General features: G+C 36.4%; 1 protein-coding gene across 1 annotated transcript in view; it reads left to right on the forward strand.

Annotated features, from left to right (window-relative positions):
• CATSPERE (catsper channel auxiliary subunit epsilon) overlaps window positions 1–18,347 on the forward strand; it is a 251,287-nt gene that overhangs the window by 163,698 nt on the left and 69,242 nt on the right. Inside the window, exon 11 of the mRNA XM_065871636.1 lies at window positions 16,354–16,412. Coding sequence (XP_065727708.1) covers window positions 16,354–16,412 — 59 coding nt within the window. The remainder of the gene's footprint in view (window positions 1–16,353; window positions 16,413–18,347) is intronic.

Raw genomic sequence — 18,347 nt, forward strand, 5'->3', positions numbered from 1 at the left:
TTTTATTAAGACCTTTTTTATTGATGTTATTTCATTCTTTCATTTAGAATATATTTCTGTTTCTTCATTTTCCTTGATTCTCTGCATTGGTTTCTATGCAGTAAATAAAACAACTACTTCTTCTAGTCTTGAAGGAGTCATTTTGTGTGGAAGATGAACCTTATCATTCAACACTGCCTGAGCTCTTGGTTGTCTTTCAAGACTTTGTGATTGTCCAAGCCGCCTACATTATTCTTAGTGGCTCCCAGCATTTTAGGGTGTGCTAAGACCTGTCAGTCTCTCAAAGTGGGGAGAGTATCTTAGCATGCAGATGCAAGTTGATTGGAAGCCAGACACTAAGGGAACAGCTTTTAAACTATACAAATGTACCTCTTTCAGCAAGTTGGCATTTCTGTCTGCTGCCTCAGTGCTGAGCCTTAGGCTGATAGCCATTTGAGAAATGTTTCTTTGTTTGCTACCAACCCTTTGAAGCTGTAAGAACAAGCCCCATTGGTCACCAGAGCCAGATTACTGAGGGATGTGTTCTCTGGGTGGCTAACACAAAAACTGGGGCACCAGATGTGTATAACAGCTACCTTCTCTGAGATACTGACAACTTGGAGTGGGGCAAAGGGAGAGTGCAATGATGGTGCACCTGCCAGCCTCCCCAGTCTCTGGAGAAAATTATAGTCAGCACCTAGATGTGTGTTTAATTAGAAGCCTACCCCCCAGGCCACATCTATAAAAGTAAGCTAACAAGTCTCTTTCACAGAAAGCCTTGGGGTGCATTTCAGTCTACCATCTCTGTGCTGTTCTCTGGATGCAGTTGCCAGTTAAGAACTATTTATCAATTTTCAACAATCCTATAAGACCTGCAAACATGAACCCTGCTGGCCACCAGAGCCAGGTAATCCAGGGGCATTCCCCAGTCAGCAACCACAGAAAGGCACCAGACGTGTGTACAAGCTGCTTTTTGGGAGACACCAGCAACCTGGAGCAAGGCAGAGGGAGACCACAAAGACAACACTTTCCCTATGCCCCTATGAGGTCTCCGAAGAGAATTATAGTCAGCCCTTAGATATAGTTTTAATTAGAAACCTACCTCTCAGGCCATAGCTATGAAGATAAACTAATAGTCCTCTTTTACAGAAAGAGTGTGCCTGCTATGCCCTGGAGGTGCATCCAGCTAAGACCTCCTCTTTCATCTATTACAGTCCTACAGAGAGCCAGTCAATCAAGGGGCAACCCATGGATGGCAGCCACAAAAACCAGGGTGCAAGATGAGTGTAGAAGGTGTTTTCTGGGAGATACGAGCAACTGGAGTGAGGCAGAGGGAGAGCACAAACATGGAGCCCATCAGCCTCTGTCTTTGGAGTGTTTCAGTAGGCCACACCCTAGATGTCTGTTAAATTAGATCCCTGCCCCTCAGGCCAATGCTTTGTTTTTCTTTCTTTTTAAATAATCAATGTTTATTTTATTTTATTTTTAAATAATCAAAGTTTACTTTATATTATTTTGGCTGTGTCACGTGGCTTTTGGTATATCAGTTCCCCAGCCCAGGCCACAGCAGTGAAAGCACCAAATGCTAACCACTAGACCACCAGGGAACTCCCAGGCCAATGCTTTAAGATAAGCAATTAAACCTCTCTCACAGAAAGTCTGGGCACTTTTCAGTTGGCTTCTTTACACTGGGCCTTGGGATCCATGAGTCCTCACATGACAGCCTTTAAGAACTGTTTCTCAGTTTGCTATAGCCTTGTGGGTCAAATGGACACAAGCCCCACTGGCTTTTGAAGCCATATGTTTTGGTGGCTCAGTTCTATATTGCAGGTCTTAAAAGCTGGGGTGACAGATGTGGGGTTCAAGCTGTTTACTCCTCAGGGAGAAGTGTGGGGTTTTGAATTCTCTCCCTCCCGATTGCGGGTTACCGTCCTGGGGCTGGGGTTTGTGGCAAGACTGTGACTCAGTCTCTCCTACCTGTTTCAATGTGGGTTTTTCTCTTGTCCACCTGATGCGTAGGAGTTGCTCAGCTAGTTTTAGGGCTTCTTTCAGAGGAAATTATTTTGTACGTAGCTGTAAATTCAGTGTTGTCCATGGGAGGAGGTGATTTCAGGATCCTCCTGTGTTATCATCATGAACCAGAACTTGCCTATTCATTTTTTCAATGGTGACTGTTAATGAGTAGAAAATTTTAATAAAGTTTTTTCATTTATGGTTATTGTTTTTTGCGTTCTAAGATACATTTGCTTATCCCTAAGTCACAAAAAATATTCTTCTATGATGTCTTCTCAAAAGTTTATGGTTTTAGCATTTATATTGAAGTCCATGATTGATCTCAAATTAATTTTTGTGTATGGTGACTTTTGATCAAGGAAACAACAAAGTTATTTTCCATTTGAATATCTAGTTACTTCAGTATTCTTGAAAGGCTATTCTTTCCCCCTATTGTATTACTTAGCATCTTTACTTAAAATCAAATATTCATACAAGTGTAGGCCTATTTCTGGGTGCTCTATTCTGTTCCATTGATCTATTTGTCTATCCTATGGTAGTACCACACTACCTTAATTACTGGCAAACTTAAATTTTGTATCTAATTTTCAGTGAGGTCAACTCTGTGGTTATAGTAAGTAAGAGATACTTTTAGGAATACCATAAAACCTTGTTTCTATAATAATAAATTGAGCTTGTAGTGTAAGGATCTAACCTTTCTTTCTGGAAATGATCTAGGACACTCAAAAGTAGTCATCATTTTAGCCATCTTCACTGTCATTAATGGTTAAATTCAGTGGCTACTTTGTCACCTAAGGCATTTGCCTTAGTAAATATTTTATCACAATCAATAACAGGTGATAATTTGATTATTTGTAATGTTTCTCATACCGTGAAATAATAGCATCCCTTTCCCATTGGCAAAGAGATTAATACTGTGTTCAAGGCCAAGGACACAATGAAGTCAATCCCAGGATTCCATCTTTGTGGGTTGGTTTCTTGATACTACTTCCATACCAAGAACCATAGCAGTAAGCCACTGGCCAGAAAAACAGAAATCAAACCAATTGTCTTAACAGAGGTAAATCAATATAGGGAATTAGTAGAACTGGATATATGAGAGAAATGAAAAGAAAAAAGGAACACTGAGATTACACAGAGCTAGTAACTACAAGAAGTGACTGTTCCACCTCTAAGGCTAGAATAGAGGGAACAGAGGGAAGAAATTTGGGTTATTACAAACTAGAAAGTTAGGGGAAGTGTTCCACAGACCTAGAACCTATACCTTGAAGGAGAGGGTACTGCTCACCTGGTATGTCATCTCAGAAGCTCCAAGGAAGGGACTCCAAAGATCTGGGACCCAGATCTCTGAGAAGGAGGCAATATGACTGGTGCTGGTGCTGCTGAAACTCTAGTCTCTGAAACAGGTGCCAACCAGCTAGTGCTTGTACCTCAAAGGGGGGTCATGAGAGAAGCTTGTTCTGGGAGTGTGTTTCTCACTTGTCAGTTCCTTTACCAACTGCTACTGCCAGGATGAAGAGTTGCCGGGTTGACACTGACAGGAATAATGAGAAAAACAAGAAGTAGCATATTTTCTCCTATCCTTATCTTCTAGATGCTCTCCAGTACCCCGTATTTGCAATATCTAAAAGAGAGCCAACTAACAAAGGAAAAAATGTGATTTGCAGAATCTCAAACCCTGCACCAAAAAGCTGCTTATAGGGCTTCCCTGGTGGTGCAGTGGTTGAGAGTCTGTCTGCCAATGCAGGGGACGCCGGTTCGTGTCCCGGTCCGGGAAGATCCCACATGCCGCGGAGCGGCTGGGCCCATGAGCCATGGCCTCTGAGCCTGTGCGTCCGGAGCCTGTGCTCCACAACGGGTGAGGCCACAGCGGTGAGAGGTCCGCATACCGCAAAAAAAAAAAAAAAAAAAAAAATGTTGCGTATGGAATAGTGGGTTTGGAGCCGAAAGACAATAGGTTAATAACCAGCACATAGAGTATGTGTAGGGTGAACTTTAACAGTTAAAACAATTTACACCCCCAACACTGTTTGAAAGATCCTGCTGCTCCACATCATTGCAGTTATGGGCTAAATGTTTGTGTCCCCCCAAATTCATATGTTGAAGCCCTAACTTCCAAAGTGATGGTATTTGGAGATGGGGACTTTGAAAAATAATTAGGGTTAGATGAGTTTGTGAAGGTGGGCCCTAGTCTAATGGGATTAGTGTCCTTATAAGAAGAGGCACCAGAGAGCTTGTCTCTTTCTCTCTCTTCCTGCATGCACAAAGGAGGTCATGTCAGCATATAGCAAGATGGCAGTCACCTGTAAACCAAGAGAAGAGGCCTCAGAATGAGATCTATCTGCTGGCACTTTGATCTTAGACTTTCCAGTTTCCAAAACTATGAGAAAACAAACTTCTGTTGTCTAAGCCACCCAGTCTGTGGTATCTTGATATGACAACCCTAGCAGACTAATATACTTGCCAATAACTGGTACAGTCAAACTTTAATTTTTGCCTGATGAATGTGTGTGTATTATATTTTGTTTGCTGTTCTCTTCTTATTAATGAGGTTGGATAATTTTTCATATATTTATTGGCTTTTGGATTCCCATTTCTGTGAAATTCCAATTTTTGTCACTTTTTCTATTAGGTTGTGTGCCTTTTTCTCATTGAATGTTTTTTACATTCTCTCAAATTGTCTTTTTAAAGAGCTTTATTGATGTGATTGGTATACAATAAAATGCATACATTGAAGTGTACAATTTGACATATGTATATACCCATGAAATAATAGCCAAAATCAAACTAATGTACATGTCCATCAGCCCCCAAAATTTCCTCATGCTCCTTAGTAATCCATTCCTCCTTCTATTCCCCATCGCTAGGCAACCACTGATCTGATTGCTATCAGTATAGGTTAGTTTACTTTTTCTAGAATTTTACATAAATGGAACTGTACAATATGTTTTCTGCTTTCTTTCAGTATAATCATTTTGTGGTTTATCTATTACATTGTGGTCATTAATAGTTTGCTCCCTTTTGTTGTTGGGTAATATTCCATGATATGGATACACCACAATTTGTCTAACCACATTTGTTTATGAACATTTGGATTGATTCCAGTTTAGGGATATTACAAGTAAAATGGCTATGAACATTTGTGTACAACTCTTTGTGTTGACCTATGCTTTCATTTCTCCTGAGTAAATACATTGGAACAGACTGGTTGGATCATAAGTAGATGTATGTTTAATTTTTTACAAACTGCTAATTTGTATTCCAAATTTTTTGTACCATTCTACATTGCCACCAGTAGTGTTTTTTTTTTAAAGCAATATCAGTCTTTTTTATTATTATTATTATTTATTTTTGTCTGCGTTGGGTCTCCGCTGCTGTGCACGGCCCTCTCTAGTTGCGGTCAGTGGGGGCTACTCCTCGCCGTGGCGTGCGGGCTCCAGGCATGCAGGCCTCAGTAGCTGCGGCACATGGGCCCAGCAGCTGTGGCTCACGGGCTCTAGAGCGCAGGCTCAGCAGCTGTGACGCACGGGCCCAGCCGCTCCGCGGCATGTGGGATCCTCCCCGACCAGGGCCCGAACTCGCGTCCCCCGCACCGGCAGGCAGACTCCCAACCACTGCGCCACCAGGGAAGCCCTGCCACCGGTAGTTTTACTTGCTTCACACATTTTTGCTAACAGTTGGTGTGATCTGTGTTTTGGTTTTGTTGTTGTTATTGTTTTGTTTTGGATTTTTTAGTTTTAGTTATTTTAGTTAATATATAGTGATATCTCATTGTCGTTTTAATTAACATTTCCCTGATGCTTTTCTAATAACTAATGATACTGAGCACTGTTTCAAGTGCTTATTTTCTATTTGTAGATCTTCTCTGGTGAAGTGTCTGATCAACTTGTAAGCCCAACTTTAAGGGATTGTCTTCTTAAAATTAAGTAGTAAGAGTTTTTTATAAACTCTAGATATAAATTCATTGTTGGATACGTGTTTTGCAAATATTTTCCCCTAGTCTGTGGCTTGTGTTTTCATTTTCAAAACAATGTCTTTTGAAAATGTGTTTTATTTATTTTGATGAAGTCCAATTTATTGATTTTCTCTTTTATAGTTTTACTTTGGGTTGTAATTAAGAAATCTTTCCAAACTCAAGGTCACTAAGCTTTCCTCATTTTTCCTTCTAGAAGTTTTATAGTTGTAGCTCTTACTTTAAGGTCTATGATCTACTTCAAATTAATGTTTGCATGCACTGTGAGGTAAAGGTCAAGATACTTTTCTTTTTTTAATCCGAAGCCAGCTCTTCCAAAAATGTTTGTTGAAAAGACTATCCTTCCCCCATTGAATTGTCTTGGCACGTTTGTAAAAAATCAACTGGCTATATATGTGGGAATCTATTTCTGAATTCTGTTCCATTAACTTATATGTCTATCTTGATGTCAATAACACAATGTCTTGATTACTGTACCTTTATAATTCTTGAAAACAGGTTGTGTAAGTACTCCAAATATATTCTTCTTTTTAGTGTACAAGTTTGTCCATTTTTGGTCAGATTATCCCTAAGTATTTTTAAAGTATTTCATATTTTGATGCTATTATAAATGGTAACATTCTGATTTTTCATTGCTAATATATAGTAATATAATTTATTTTATGTATCAATGATGTATCTCACAGCTTTGCTAAACTCGGTTATTATTTCAAGTAGCTTTTTTTGTAAATTCCCTAGTTTCTACATAGGTGATCATGTCATCTGCGTACACATACAGTTTTCCTTTCCAATATATGTGACTTTCTTTTCCTTTCTTTTTTGCACCATCTTGAGCCTCCAGTGCAGTGGTAATTAGAAGAAATGAGAGTGGAGATCTTTGCCTTGTTCTCAATCAGAAAGAAATTATTCAGTCTTTCACAATTATGATGTTACCTCGAGGGTTTTAATATATGCCCTTTACTAGGATGATGAAGGCCCCCTCTATTCCTAATTTGCTGAGTTTCTGTCATTTATAGATACTGGATTCCATAAAATGCTTTTTCAGCATCTATTGAAATGACCATGTTTTTTAATCTGTTAATATGGTGAATTCCAATAATTTATTTTCACTGCTAGAATAATCCCACTTGGTCATAATGTTTTATCTTCATATAACATTGGATTCAATTTGCTAAAATATTGTTAAGAAGTTTTGCTTCATGTGGGTTATTAGTTCATGACAGTTATTAGTCTATAGTTTTCCTGTAATGTCTTTTTCTGCTTATGGTATCAACAATGCTGACCTCTTAAGATGTTTTAGGGAGAGGTCCTCCTTCTCTATTTTATAGAAAAATTGATGTATAAATTGTATTATTTCTTCTTTAATGTTTGGTAGAATTCGCCAGTGAAGACCTCTGACCTGATGTTTTTTGTATGTTTTTAATTACAACTTCAATCTTTTAAATTGATATAGGGATATTTGGGTTATCTGCTTATTCTTGAGTGAATTTTAGTAGTTTTTATCTTTCAAGAAATTGTCCATTTCATCTATCTTGTCAAATTTATAGGCACAAGATATTCATAATATCTCCTTATTATCCTTTTAGTGTCTGTAGAATTTGTAGTGATATCCACTTTCTCATTCTTGATATTGTTGATTTGTTTCTTCTCTCCTTTTTACCCAGTCAGCCTGGCTGGAGCTTAACAACTGTATTGATTTTCTCAAAGAATCAGCTTTTGGTTTTATTGACTTTCTGTAATGATTTTCTATTTTCGATTTTATTGATAAAATGATTTTTTTTAATCTTGCAGCACCACTCCTTGAGTTTCTTTTTTTTTTAATATTTATTTATTTGGTTGCACTGGGTCTTAGTTGTGGCAGGCGGGCTCCTTAGTTGTGGCATGCAAACTCTTAGTTTCAGCATGTACATGGAAGCTAGTTCCCTGACCAGGGATTGAAGGTGGTCCCCCTGCATTGGGAGCGTGGAGTCTTATCCACTGTACCACAAGTGAAGTCCCAAAATTATTTATTTTTTATTATTTCCTTTCTGCCACTTACTTTGGGTTTAATTTGTTTCTCTTCTTACAGTTTCTGAATATGGAAGCTTAAATCATTCACTTAAGACCTTTCTTCTTTTCTAATGTGGACTTTAATGCTATAAATTTTTCTCTAATAACTACTTTAGTTAGAGGAGTGACATCAGTGTCATAGTGGCATGAGACACTTTCTTTGTCTCTCCCCTTCAATTTACAACCAGTAAAAATCCATAACTCAGCAAAGGTGCCTCTAACACACCAGGACACACATGTGTACATCTAAATGTCGGTGGACTGGAACACATAGAGGAGATGGACTGGAGGAAGAGCAGAGGCTATACCAGTAATCCCAGCCTCCAGCTGCAGTGGCTGAGTCTGCTGGCTGCAATGGGGAGGTGGCACACATGACTCCGAACTTCTTGCCACAGCGGTGCCCACTGCCACAGGGAAATGCCACAGGGAAATGGCCAGCAGCAGCAGCATGGCTTGTGACCCTGTCTCTCCAGCTAGAGGTACCTGCCACTTGAGCCTTCCACCACCACAGAGGCAGTGTGCCAAAACTCAACAACTCCAGATGTGGCAGAGGTGCCCATGACTGTGGCTACCTCCCTCTCTTCCCCCTCCCCTCACAGCAGCAGTTCCTATAACTCAGGCAACTCCAGACTCAGTGGAGGCCACACCAACGCAGTACTCCAGGTGGCAACACAAGCAATAGCAGCAAGACCAGCAGCCACAAGGCACCAGTGACCCTGGAGGCACAAGCAGTGACAACTAGAGCATAGGGTGACACCTCCAGGAGAGGCAGAGGTGAGTGGAAAATGCCGATTCTTAAACATAGCCAGAGGCAGCTCACGTTAGAAAACCAAAAACTTGTGCAATAGCACCACCTACCAAAAAACAAAAGAAAGGCCGTAATTACCAATCTATCAATCTATCGAATTGTCAAAATCGAGTTTAAAAAAAAAAGCTCTACCTAAAGAAGAGAGGTGTTTGGTGTTCATTACTTCAAATTCTCAGGCAGAGAAAAAACTCATCAAGCACCATGAAAAAACTCATCAAGCACCATGAAAAAACCGTGGGAAAAAAACATGTATAAACAATAAAATATTGCTCAGCCATGAAAAAAGGAGAAATGTTGCCATTTAGGACAATATGAATGGAGCTTGAGGATATTATGCGAAATGAATCAGATAGAGAAAGACAAATACCATATGATTTCACTTACATATGGAATATATATATTTAAAAACCTAATATAAACAACCAAACCAAACTAAACATAGATACAGAGAACAGATTAGTTACCAGAGAGGAAGATGTGTAGGGGGAGGGCAGAATGGGTAAAGGTGGTCAACTGTACACTGGCATATAGAAACTAAACTTTTGGTGGTGAACATGCTGTAGTGTATACAGAAGTCTATTTTTCATAATGTATACATGAAACATATAATGTTATAAACCAATGTTACCACAATTTTTTAAAAAAAGAACTGCTTTAGCTGTATACCCAAATTTTGATATTTTGTGGTTTCATTGTCATTCAGTTCAAAATATTTTCTCATATTCTTTGTGATTTCTTCTTTGACCTATGGGTTATATAGAAGGACAGTAATTTTCCAGATAGCTCTCTGTTACTGATTTCTAAATAAATACTATTATAGTAGGAAAAGTTATTTTTTATTTGAATCCCTTTAAATTTATAGAGAATTGTTTTATAGCTATAAATATAGTCTATTTTGGTAAGTGTTTCATGTGCACTTTAAAACATGATGCCTTTTACTCTGGAGATAATTTTTGCTCTGAAATCTACTTTGTGTGATATTAATATAGCCATTCCAGCCTTCTTTAGATTAATGTTAGCACAACATATCTTTTTTTCCCATCCTTTTAGTATGGAAAATCATTTGTGTCTTTCAATTTCTTTTAAGTTGGATCTTACTTGTTTATCTATTCTGAACATTTTTGCCTTTTTATTGGGTACATTCAATGTGATTTTTTTTTTTTTTTGGTATTGTTGGGTTTAAATCTACCATTTAACTATTTGTTTTCTATTTGTCCCTTCTGTTTTTAAAATATTTTTCCACTTTCTCTGCCTTCTTTTTGATTATTTTTATATAATTCCATTTTGCATCTTTGTTGGCATTTTTAGCTATTCCTTATTCATTTTGGTTTTTTATTGGATGCTGTAGAGTTTATTGTACACATCTGTAACTTATCTGTTTGCCCTCAATATTGTATCATTTCATTTATAGTATAATAACCTTATAGCAGTATACTTCTATATTCCCTCACATAGCTTTTGTACTATTGTTGCCATACCTTTTACTTCTACATATTTTATAAACCTTACAATGAATTGCTATTATTGTTGCTTTAAATAATCAATTATATTTTAAAAGAGATTTAAATAATAAAAAGGCATTTTATATTTATACACATATTTATCATTTCCAGTGCCCTTCATTTTTTGTGAAGATCCAGATTTTCATCTGGTATCATTTTCAATCTAATTGCCAATTTTTACTTTATATATTTGAAAACATATTATTAGATGCATTCAAGTTTTTTAATTCTCTTCTTGATGAATTGAAACTTTAAACATTATGAAATGACGATCTTTCTCTGTAGTAATAATTTTTGCTTTCAAGTCTACTTTGTTTCATATTTAATATAGCCATATCAGGTTTTCTTTTACTTAATATTTCCATATAATTTCTACCCTTTTAATTTCAACCTTTCTATTGCTTTATGTTTTAGCTATGTTTCCTATAAGCACCATATATTTGAGTTTTTAAATTTTTGTTATTTTTGTCTAGTCTGAAAATCTTTGTCCTTTAATTGGAACATTTAGTCTATTTACACTTATTGCAATTAATAATATATTTGAGGTTTTGCCTTCCATCTTGCTTTGTACTTTTATTTTCCCATTCTTTCCATGTTTTTGTCTCTAGTTTCTTGCCTCTTTAGGTTTAGTTGCATACTTTTTATCATTCCATTTTCCCCCTTCCACTGGTTCAACAGTTATACATTGTTTGTATTTCTAGTCAGTTTTCCTTTGAAATTATAACCTGAATGTTTAATTTATACAAGGCTAAATTTAAGTAAATACTTTATTCTTTCCCCAGCTCACATGTAATTGAATTCATAGATTCACTATTAGGCAGTATTATTACTATGTTATACAGCAATGTGTATTTACCCTATCTTTATCTTTTTTCCTTTTTATCAGAGGTGCTTGCATCTTGTATTCCTTTCCTTCTGATTTAGGTACATTCCTTAACATTTCTTTTAGTTAGAGGCTACTGGTGATTATATACTCAATTTTTGTTCATCTGAAAACATCTATATTTCATTTTTGTTCTTGAAAAATATTTTCTCCAGATATAGAAATCTAGTTTAGTGATTTTCTTAAACAGCATTAAAAATATTATTCTATTGGTTTTTGGCTTCCATTGTTGCCATTGAGAAGTCACTTGCAATTTTAACACCTATCCCTCTGGCTGCTTTTAAGATTTTATTCTTTGCTTTCTTCACTTTCACTATGAGGTGTCTAAATGCAGTTTTCTTTACTTCTTTCTTTGTTTGGGATTTCTTGGGCCTCATACATCTCTAAATCATTGTATTCATCAGGTATCTTGCAAATATTGTCTATGCCTCTTCTCTGTCTTCTCTTCTTCTGTAATGCTGATTAATCATATGTTAAACTTTCTCAATCTATTCCCCATGAGTTTATTTTTAAACATGTTTATTGGAGTATAATTGCTTTGCAATGGTGAATTAGTTTCGGCTGTATAACAAAGTGAATCAGCTATACATATACATATATCCCCATATCTCTTCCCTCTTGTGTCTCTATCCCACCCTCCCTATCCCACCCCCTAGGTGGACACAAAACACCAAGCTGATCTCCCTGTGCTATGTGGCTGCTTCCCACTAGCTATCCATTTTACATGTGGCAGTGTACATATGTCCATGCCACTCTCGCACTTCATCTCAGTTTACCCTTCCCCCTCCCTGTGCCAAGTCCATTCTCTACATCTGCATCTTTATTCCTGTCCTGCCCCTAGGTTCTTCAGAACCATTTTTTAATTTTTTTAGATTCCATATATAGGTGTTAGCATAAGGTATTTGTTTTTCTCTTTCTGACTTACTTCATTCTGTATGACAGACTCTAGGTCCATCCACCTCACTACAAATAACTCAATTTCGTTTCTTTATATGGCTGAGAAATATTCCATTGTATATATGTGCCACATCTTCTTTATCCATTCATCTGTCGATGGACACTTAGGCTGCATCCATATCCTGGCAACTGTAAATAAAGCTGCAATGAACATTGTGGTACATGACTCTTTTTGGTTTGTTTTTTTTTGTTGTTGTTGTTTTAAACATTTTTATTGGAGTATAATTGCTTTACAATGGTGTGTTAGTTTCTGCTTTATAACAAAGTGAATCAATTATACATATACATATATCCCCATATCTCTTCCCTCTTGCATCTCTCTCCCTCACACCCTCCCTATCCCACCCTTCTAGCTGGTCACAAAGCACTAAGCGGATCTCCTGTGCTATGTGATTGCTTCCCACTAGCTAGCTATTTTACATTTGGCAGTGTATATATGTCCATATATACACTACCACTCTCTCACTTTGTCCCAGCTTACCCTTCCCCCTCCCCATGTCCTCACATCCATTCTCTAGTAGGTCTGCATCTTTATTCCCACATGACTCTTTTTGAATTATGGTTTTCTCAGGGTATATGCCCAGTAATGGGATTGCTGGGTCGTATGGTAGTTCTATTTTTAGTTTTTTAAGGAACCCACATACTGTTCTCCATAGTGGCTATATCAATTTACATTCCCACCAACAGTGCAAGAGGGTTCCCTTTTCTCCACACCCTCTCCAGCATTTATTGTTTATAGATGTTTTGATGATGGTCATTCTGACTGGTGTGAGGTGATACCTCATTGTAGTTTTGATTTGCATTTCTTTAATGATTAGTGATGTTGAACATCCTTTCAGGTGTTTGTTGACAATTTGTATATCTTCTTTGGAGAAATGTCTGTTTAGGCCTTCTGTCCAATTTTGGATATGGTTATTTGTTTTTTTGATATTGAGCTGCATGAGCTGCTTGTATATTTTGGAGATTAATCCTTTGTCAGTTGCTTCATTTGCAAATATTTTCTCCCATTCTGAGGGTTGTCTTTTCGTCTTGTTTATGGTTTCCTTTGCTGTGCAAAAACTTGTATGCTTCATTAGGCCCCATTTGTTTATTTTTGGTTTTATTTCCATTTCTCTAGGAGGTGGGTCAGACAGGATCTTGCTGTGATTTATGTCATAAAGTGTTCTTCCTATGTTTTCCTCTAAGAGTTTTATAGTGTCTGGCCTTACATTTAGGTCTTTAACCCATTTTGAGTTTATTTTTGTGTTAGGGAGTGTTCTAATTTCATTCTTTTACATGTAGCTGTCCAGTTTTCCCATCACCACTTATTGAAGAGGCTGTCTTTTCTCCACCATATATTCTTGCCTCCTTTATCAAAGATAAGGTGACCATGTGTGTTTGGGGTTATCTCTGGGCTTTCTATTCTGTTCCATTGATCTATAGTTCTGTTTTTGTTCCAGTACCACACTGTCTTGATTACTGTCACTTTGTAGTATAGTCTGAAGTCAGGGAGCCTGATTCCTCCAGTTCCATATTTCTTTCTCAAGATTGCTTTGGCTATTCGGGGTCTTTTGTGTTTCCATACAAATTGTGATATTTTTTGTTCTAGTTCTGTGAAAAATGCCATTGCTAATTTGATGGGGATTACACTGAATCTATAGATTGATTTGGGTAGTATAGTCATTTTCACAATGTTGATTCTTACAACCCAAGAACATGGTATTCCCTCCATCTGTTTTGCATCATCTTTAATTTCTTTCAACAGTGTCTTATAGTTTTCTGCATACAGGTCTTTTGTCTCCTTAGGTATATTTATTCCTAGGTATTTTATTATTTTTGTTGCAATGGTAAATGGGAGTGTTTCCTTAATTTCTCTTTCAGGTTTTTCATCATTACTGTATAGGAATGCAAGAGATTTCTGTGCCTTAATTTTATATCCTGCTACTTTACCAAATTCATTGATTAGCTCTAGTAGTTTTCTGGTAGCATCTTTAGGATTCTCTATGTATAGTATCATGTCATCTGCAAACAGTGACAGTTTTACTTCTTCTTTTCTGATTTGTATTCCTTTTATTTATTTTTCTTCTCTGATTGCTGTGGCTAAAAATTCTAAAACTATGTTGAATGAAAGTGGTGACAGGGGGTCACCTTGTCTTGTTCCTGATCTTAGTGGAAATGGTTTCAGTTTTTCACCATTGAGGACGATGTTGCCTGTGCGTTTGTCATATATGGCCTTTATTACATTGAGGTAAGTTCCCTCTATGCCTACTTTCTGGAGGGTTTTTATCATAATTGGGTGTTGAATTTTGTTGAAAGCTTTTTCTGCATCTATTGAGGTGATCATATGGTTTTTCTCCTTCGTTTTTTAAATATGGTTTATAACACTGATTGATTTGTGTATATTGAAGAATCCTTGCATTCCTGGGATAGAACCCACTTGATCATGGTGTATGATCCTTTCAGTGTGCTGTTGGATTCTGTTTGCTAGTATTTTGTTGAGGATTTCTGCATCTGTATTCAACAGTGTTGTTGGCCTGTAATTTTCTTTTTTGTGACTTCTTTGTCTCGTTTGGTGTCAGGGTGATTGTGGCCTCATAGAATGCGTTTGGGAGTGTTCCTCCCTCTGCTATATTTTGGAAGAGTTCGAGAAGCATAGGTGTTAGCTCTTCTCTAAATGTTTGATAGAATTCGCCTGTGAAGCCATCTGGTCATGAACTTTTGTTTGTTGGAAGATTTTTAATCACAGTTTCAATTTCAGTGCTTGTGATTGGTCTGTTTCTCCATGAGTTTTAAACTGTCATCTTTATTGTTCATTTCTGTCTCTGGCAAATTTCTTGTAAAGTTATTTTTAAGATTACATATGAAGAAAAGCATGGCATACAAGAGAATACAGGTGTAAATTTGATAGTTCCTTTCCTTGAACATGAAACTAGATTTATTTTTAATGTGATGACATTCACAGCCTTCAACTTTATCATAAAAGATTGCATATTTTATGTAATACCACTTAGCATCCAGCATACGAATAAATAAACTTTGTTTTGGAAATAAAACTTTTTACTAAGGAGTTTTAGAGCCACAGAGTCTCTGTTCTCATCACAACAGATTAGCCAATCCTCACAATTGATTTCTTTCTGGAGATATATATATATATATATATACACACACACATATATACATATTTTTATATTATATATAAAGATCTAGAGATATATAGCATATTTATATATAGAATATTTATATCATATATATATTTATATATCGAATAGTTATACATATGTTTATATATATAGTTATATATATAACAAAGAACTACCAAAAAAGTAATTTAGGGGTATAAAAATTGTAGCTAGCTACCATACTTTAAAAATGTGGGGTTTTGGACTTCCCTGGTGGCATAGTGGTTGAGAGTCCGCCTGCCAATGCAGGGGACACGGGTTCGTGCCCTGGTCCAGGAAGATCCCACGTGCCGTGGAATGGCTGAGCCCATGAGCCATGGCCGCTGAGCCTGCACGTCCGGAGCCTGTGCTCCGCAACGGGAGAGGCCACAACAGTGAAATGCCCGCGTACCGAAAAAAAAATTGGGGTTTATAATTTTATTCCTCTATAATCATATATGTTTTGTAAATGGCTTTACCCTGAGATGATCGCAACCATACAGAATTCTGCAAATTGAGATGAAACATGACCTGGAGGGAAGAAAATAGCAAGAAATATGCAAAAGGCAAATGGGCATTTTAAGAAATTACTCAATAACAACAGAAGAAAGATTCTGGCAAATAATTCCCCATAGTCTCAAAAATTACAGACAATATGATTTTAGAGTGATTTGAAAACATCAAAGAAGAAATTAAAAGGTCCAGAGACAGGTTATTAGAAAACAGAAGAAAGTGAAAAGTTTGCTATGCTGATATAAATTAAAAATAAGAATATTGCAGCAAAAGTCAAATGAGGAGGGAGAGAGAAGCAGTATAAATAAAAGAACTATGATAATATAAAATTAAAAGTAAAATAAGGAAATGTAACAAAGTAAATCTAATATCTACATAATTGGTGTTTCTGAGACAGAAAAGAAAAGAAATTAGAAAAAAAAGGGCTAAATATATTATTTTTCTTACCTGAAGAAAGATTTAAATCTGTCTTGAAAGTATCCATTGTCCCCATTCCCAATTTTCCTACTTTACATAAACTTTTTTATTTTCTTTTTCAGACAGTAACATTTTCTGAGAATATAAATTATGAGGCAGTAGATGATTATTTCAAGTTGCAGTAAGTAAGACTTTTAAAAGAGCCTACTCAATATTAAATATGCTATTCAGGTTACTGATTTATATGTATTCTTTTATTTAAATGACCTCATATCCTTTTAAATATCCAGATTTCAAATTCCTTTAAATGTCTGGAAAGATGTGAAAATACTATTCTGTATAAAAATGTAAAATACTCCTTTAATTAAATGAAAACATAACCTATCTAATGGTGTTATTCATCCAACTGAAGGTGCAAAAAACACCAGGCTATTTCTTAATTCAATAATTTTTGAGCACCTTTTATCATTCATTCCCATCCCGAAGTCTTTACACACTATGCTTAAGCAAAAACTAGAACTCTAATCCCAAAAAGTCTTTAATTATGCGTAGAGTCAGATAAAACACCATCTCTGAATCTTGGAGTAAGGTAGCACCTAAACACTTAATTTCTGGAGGAAGGTAACCAACATGGAATTGTATCTTAAGGCATTAGGTTATCATTATGTCCCAACTCAATATGTTTTCTGGAAAGATAGCATTGTTCTTCTAAGGAAAATTTCATTTTTCTTTAGGCTGCTACTCCACATGAGTTTGAATACCCACTCCACGCCAAGCACTCTAGGTGCTCAAAACACATGGTGAACAAGAAAGATAGAGTACTGCTGTCGTGAGACATATATCTAGTGAGAGAAGAGAAGAAACAAGTAATCAAGTAAATAAACAAGATGGTCCCAAATAATTATAAGTGCTATTAAGAAAAATAAAGCAGAAAGAAGCAGTAGAGAGTGACCAGGAAGTGTAAGGAAAAGTGCTACTTTAGACACAGTAGTCAAGAGAGGCTCAATACATCCCTTCCTCCCTAACTCACCAACTTTTCTCTTGATTCTTCTAATGTGCGTTCCTTTGGGTATTTTTGATTTTGTGGATATTTACTCAAAATTCTATTGCTGTACAATATATATCAAATTGTCCAGGATACTTTAGGTCAGTCCGAGACTTGAGAAAAAATACCAAAAGCTTTGAAATCAGCCATGGCAGAAAAAAAAAAACTACCTATAAGTAAAATTATGTAGAAAATTGAAGATGCAATATTTACTTTGGTGTCCTTTTCTTACAGCTCTATACTATATTACTGAATATATCAACTCAAAGTTTCCATCAATTTGGGAAAAAAAGCCATAACTGGCATAATTATAAGATGCTTCCTGTTTTCAAAGGTGTTAAAGGAAATAAAAAATGTATCTTAGAGTTGATGAAATATGGTACAGTGATTTAAAAATATAAAAATGTGCTATTTGTATCCTCCCTTATTTAGTACATTTTATATCTAATATATGATAAATATTAAAATATAATGAATATTGGAAGGAAAAGAACATTTGTTTGTGGTTAGTGTGTTTGTGGGGTTTTCTTTCCCAAATTTTTCAAAAAGTAAAAACCTTACTAGGGGCAGGGAAGAAATAATACTTTCAAATTTTTTTCTTCTGTAATTTTTGAGCCCTCCTATTTTGCCTGAGCACAAAATTATTCACTTGCATTTCATAATCTACAAAGGCATTATGTCTGATCTCCCTTTTGCTTCCAGTCAGATCATATTATGCAGCATAATGTGGTTCAGAAAACTAACTTCATAACAATATCTATTGTTCCAAAAGCATTATCAATAGGAGGAAAAAATCTGTAGAGGCTAGAGAAGGAACCTATGCAACGGCTACGGCCTTGTAATACTGTCAGGAAGCAGGGCAAAATGTCAGCAGCAAAGGCCCATCCTCAGGAGACTGAGGAGGTGAATGAAACAGAGGGCTTGAAATGCTGATAGAAACTCATTTTTATTTCCTTTTGTGCCTATCCTATGCTGGCCAAAATATGGGATACCATGAGTTGGGAGTGACTTTAGGATATGACCACAATGCACCTTAGCAGAAACTGCGAACCATCACCACCACCACCACCA

This window comes from Phocoena phocoena, chromosome 1 (assembly GCF_963924675.1).
Source record: "Phocoena phocoena chromosome 1, mPhoPho1.1, whole genome shotgun sequence".
NCBI classification, from domain to species: Eukaryota; Metazoa; Chordata; class Mammalia; order Artiodactyla; family Phocoenidae; genus Phocoena; species Phocoena phocoena.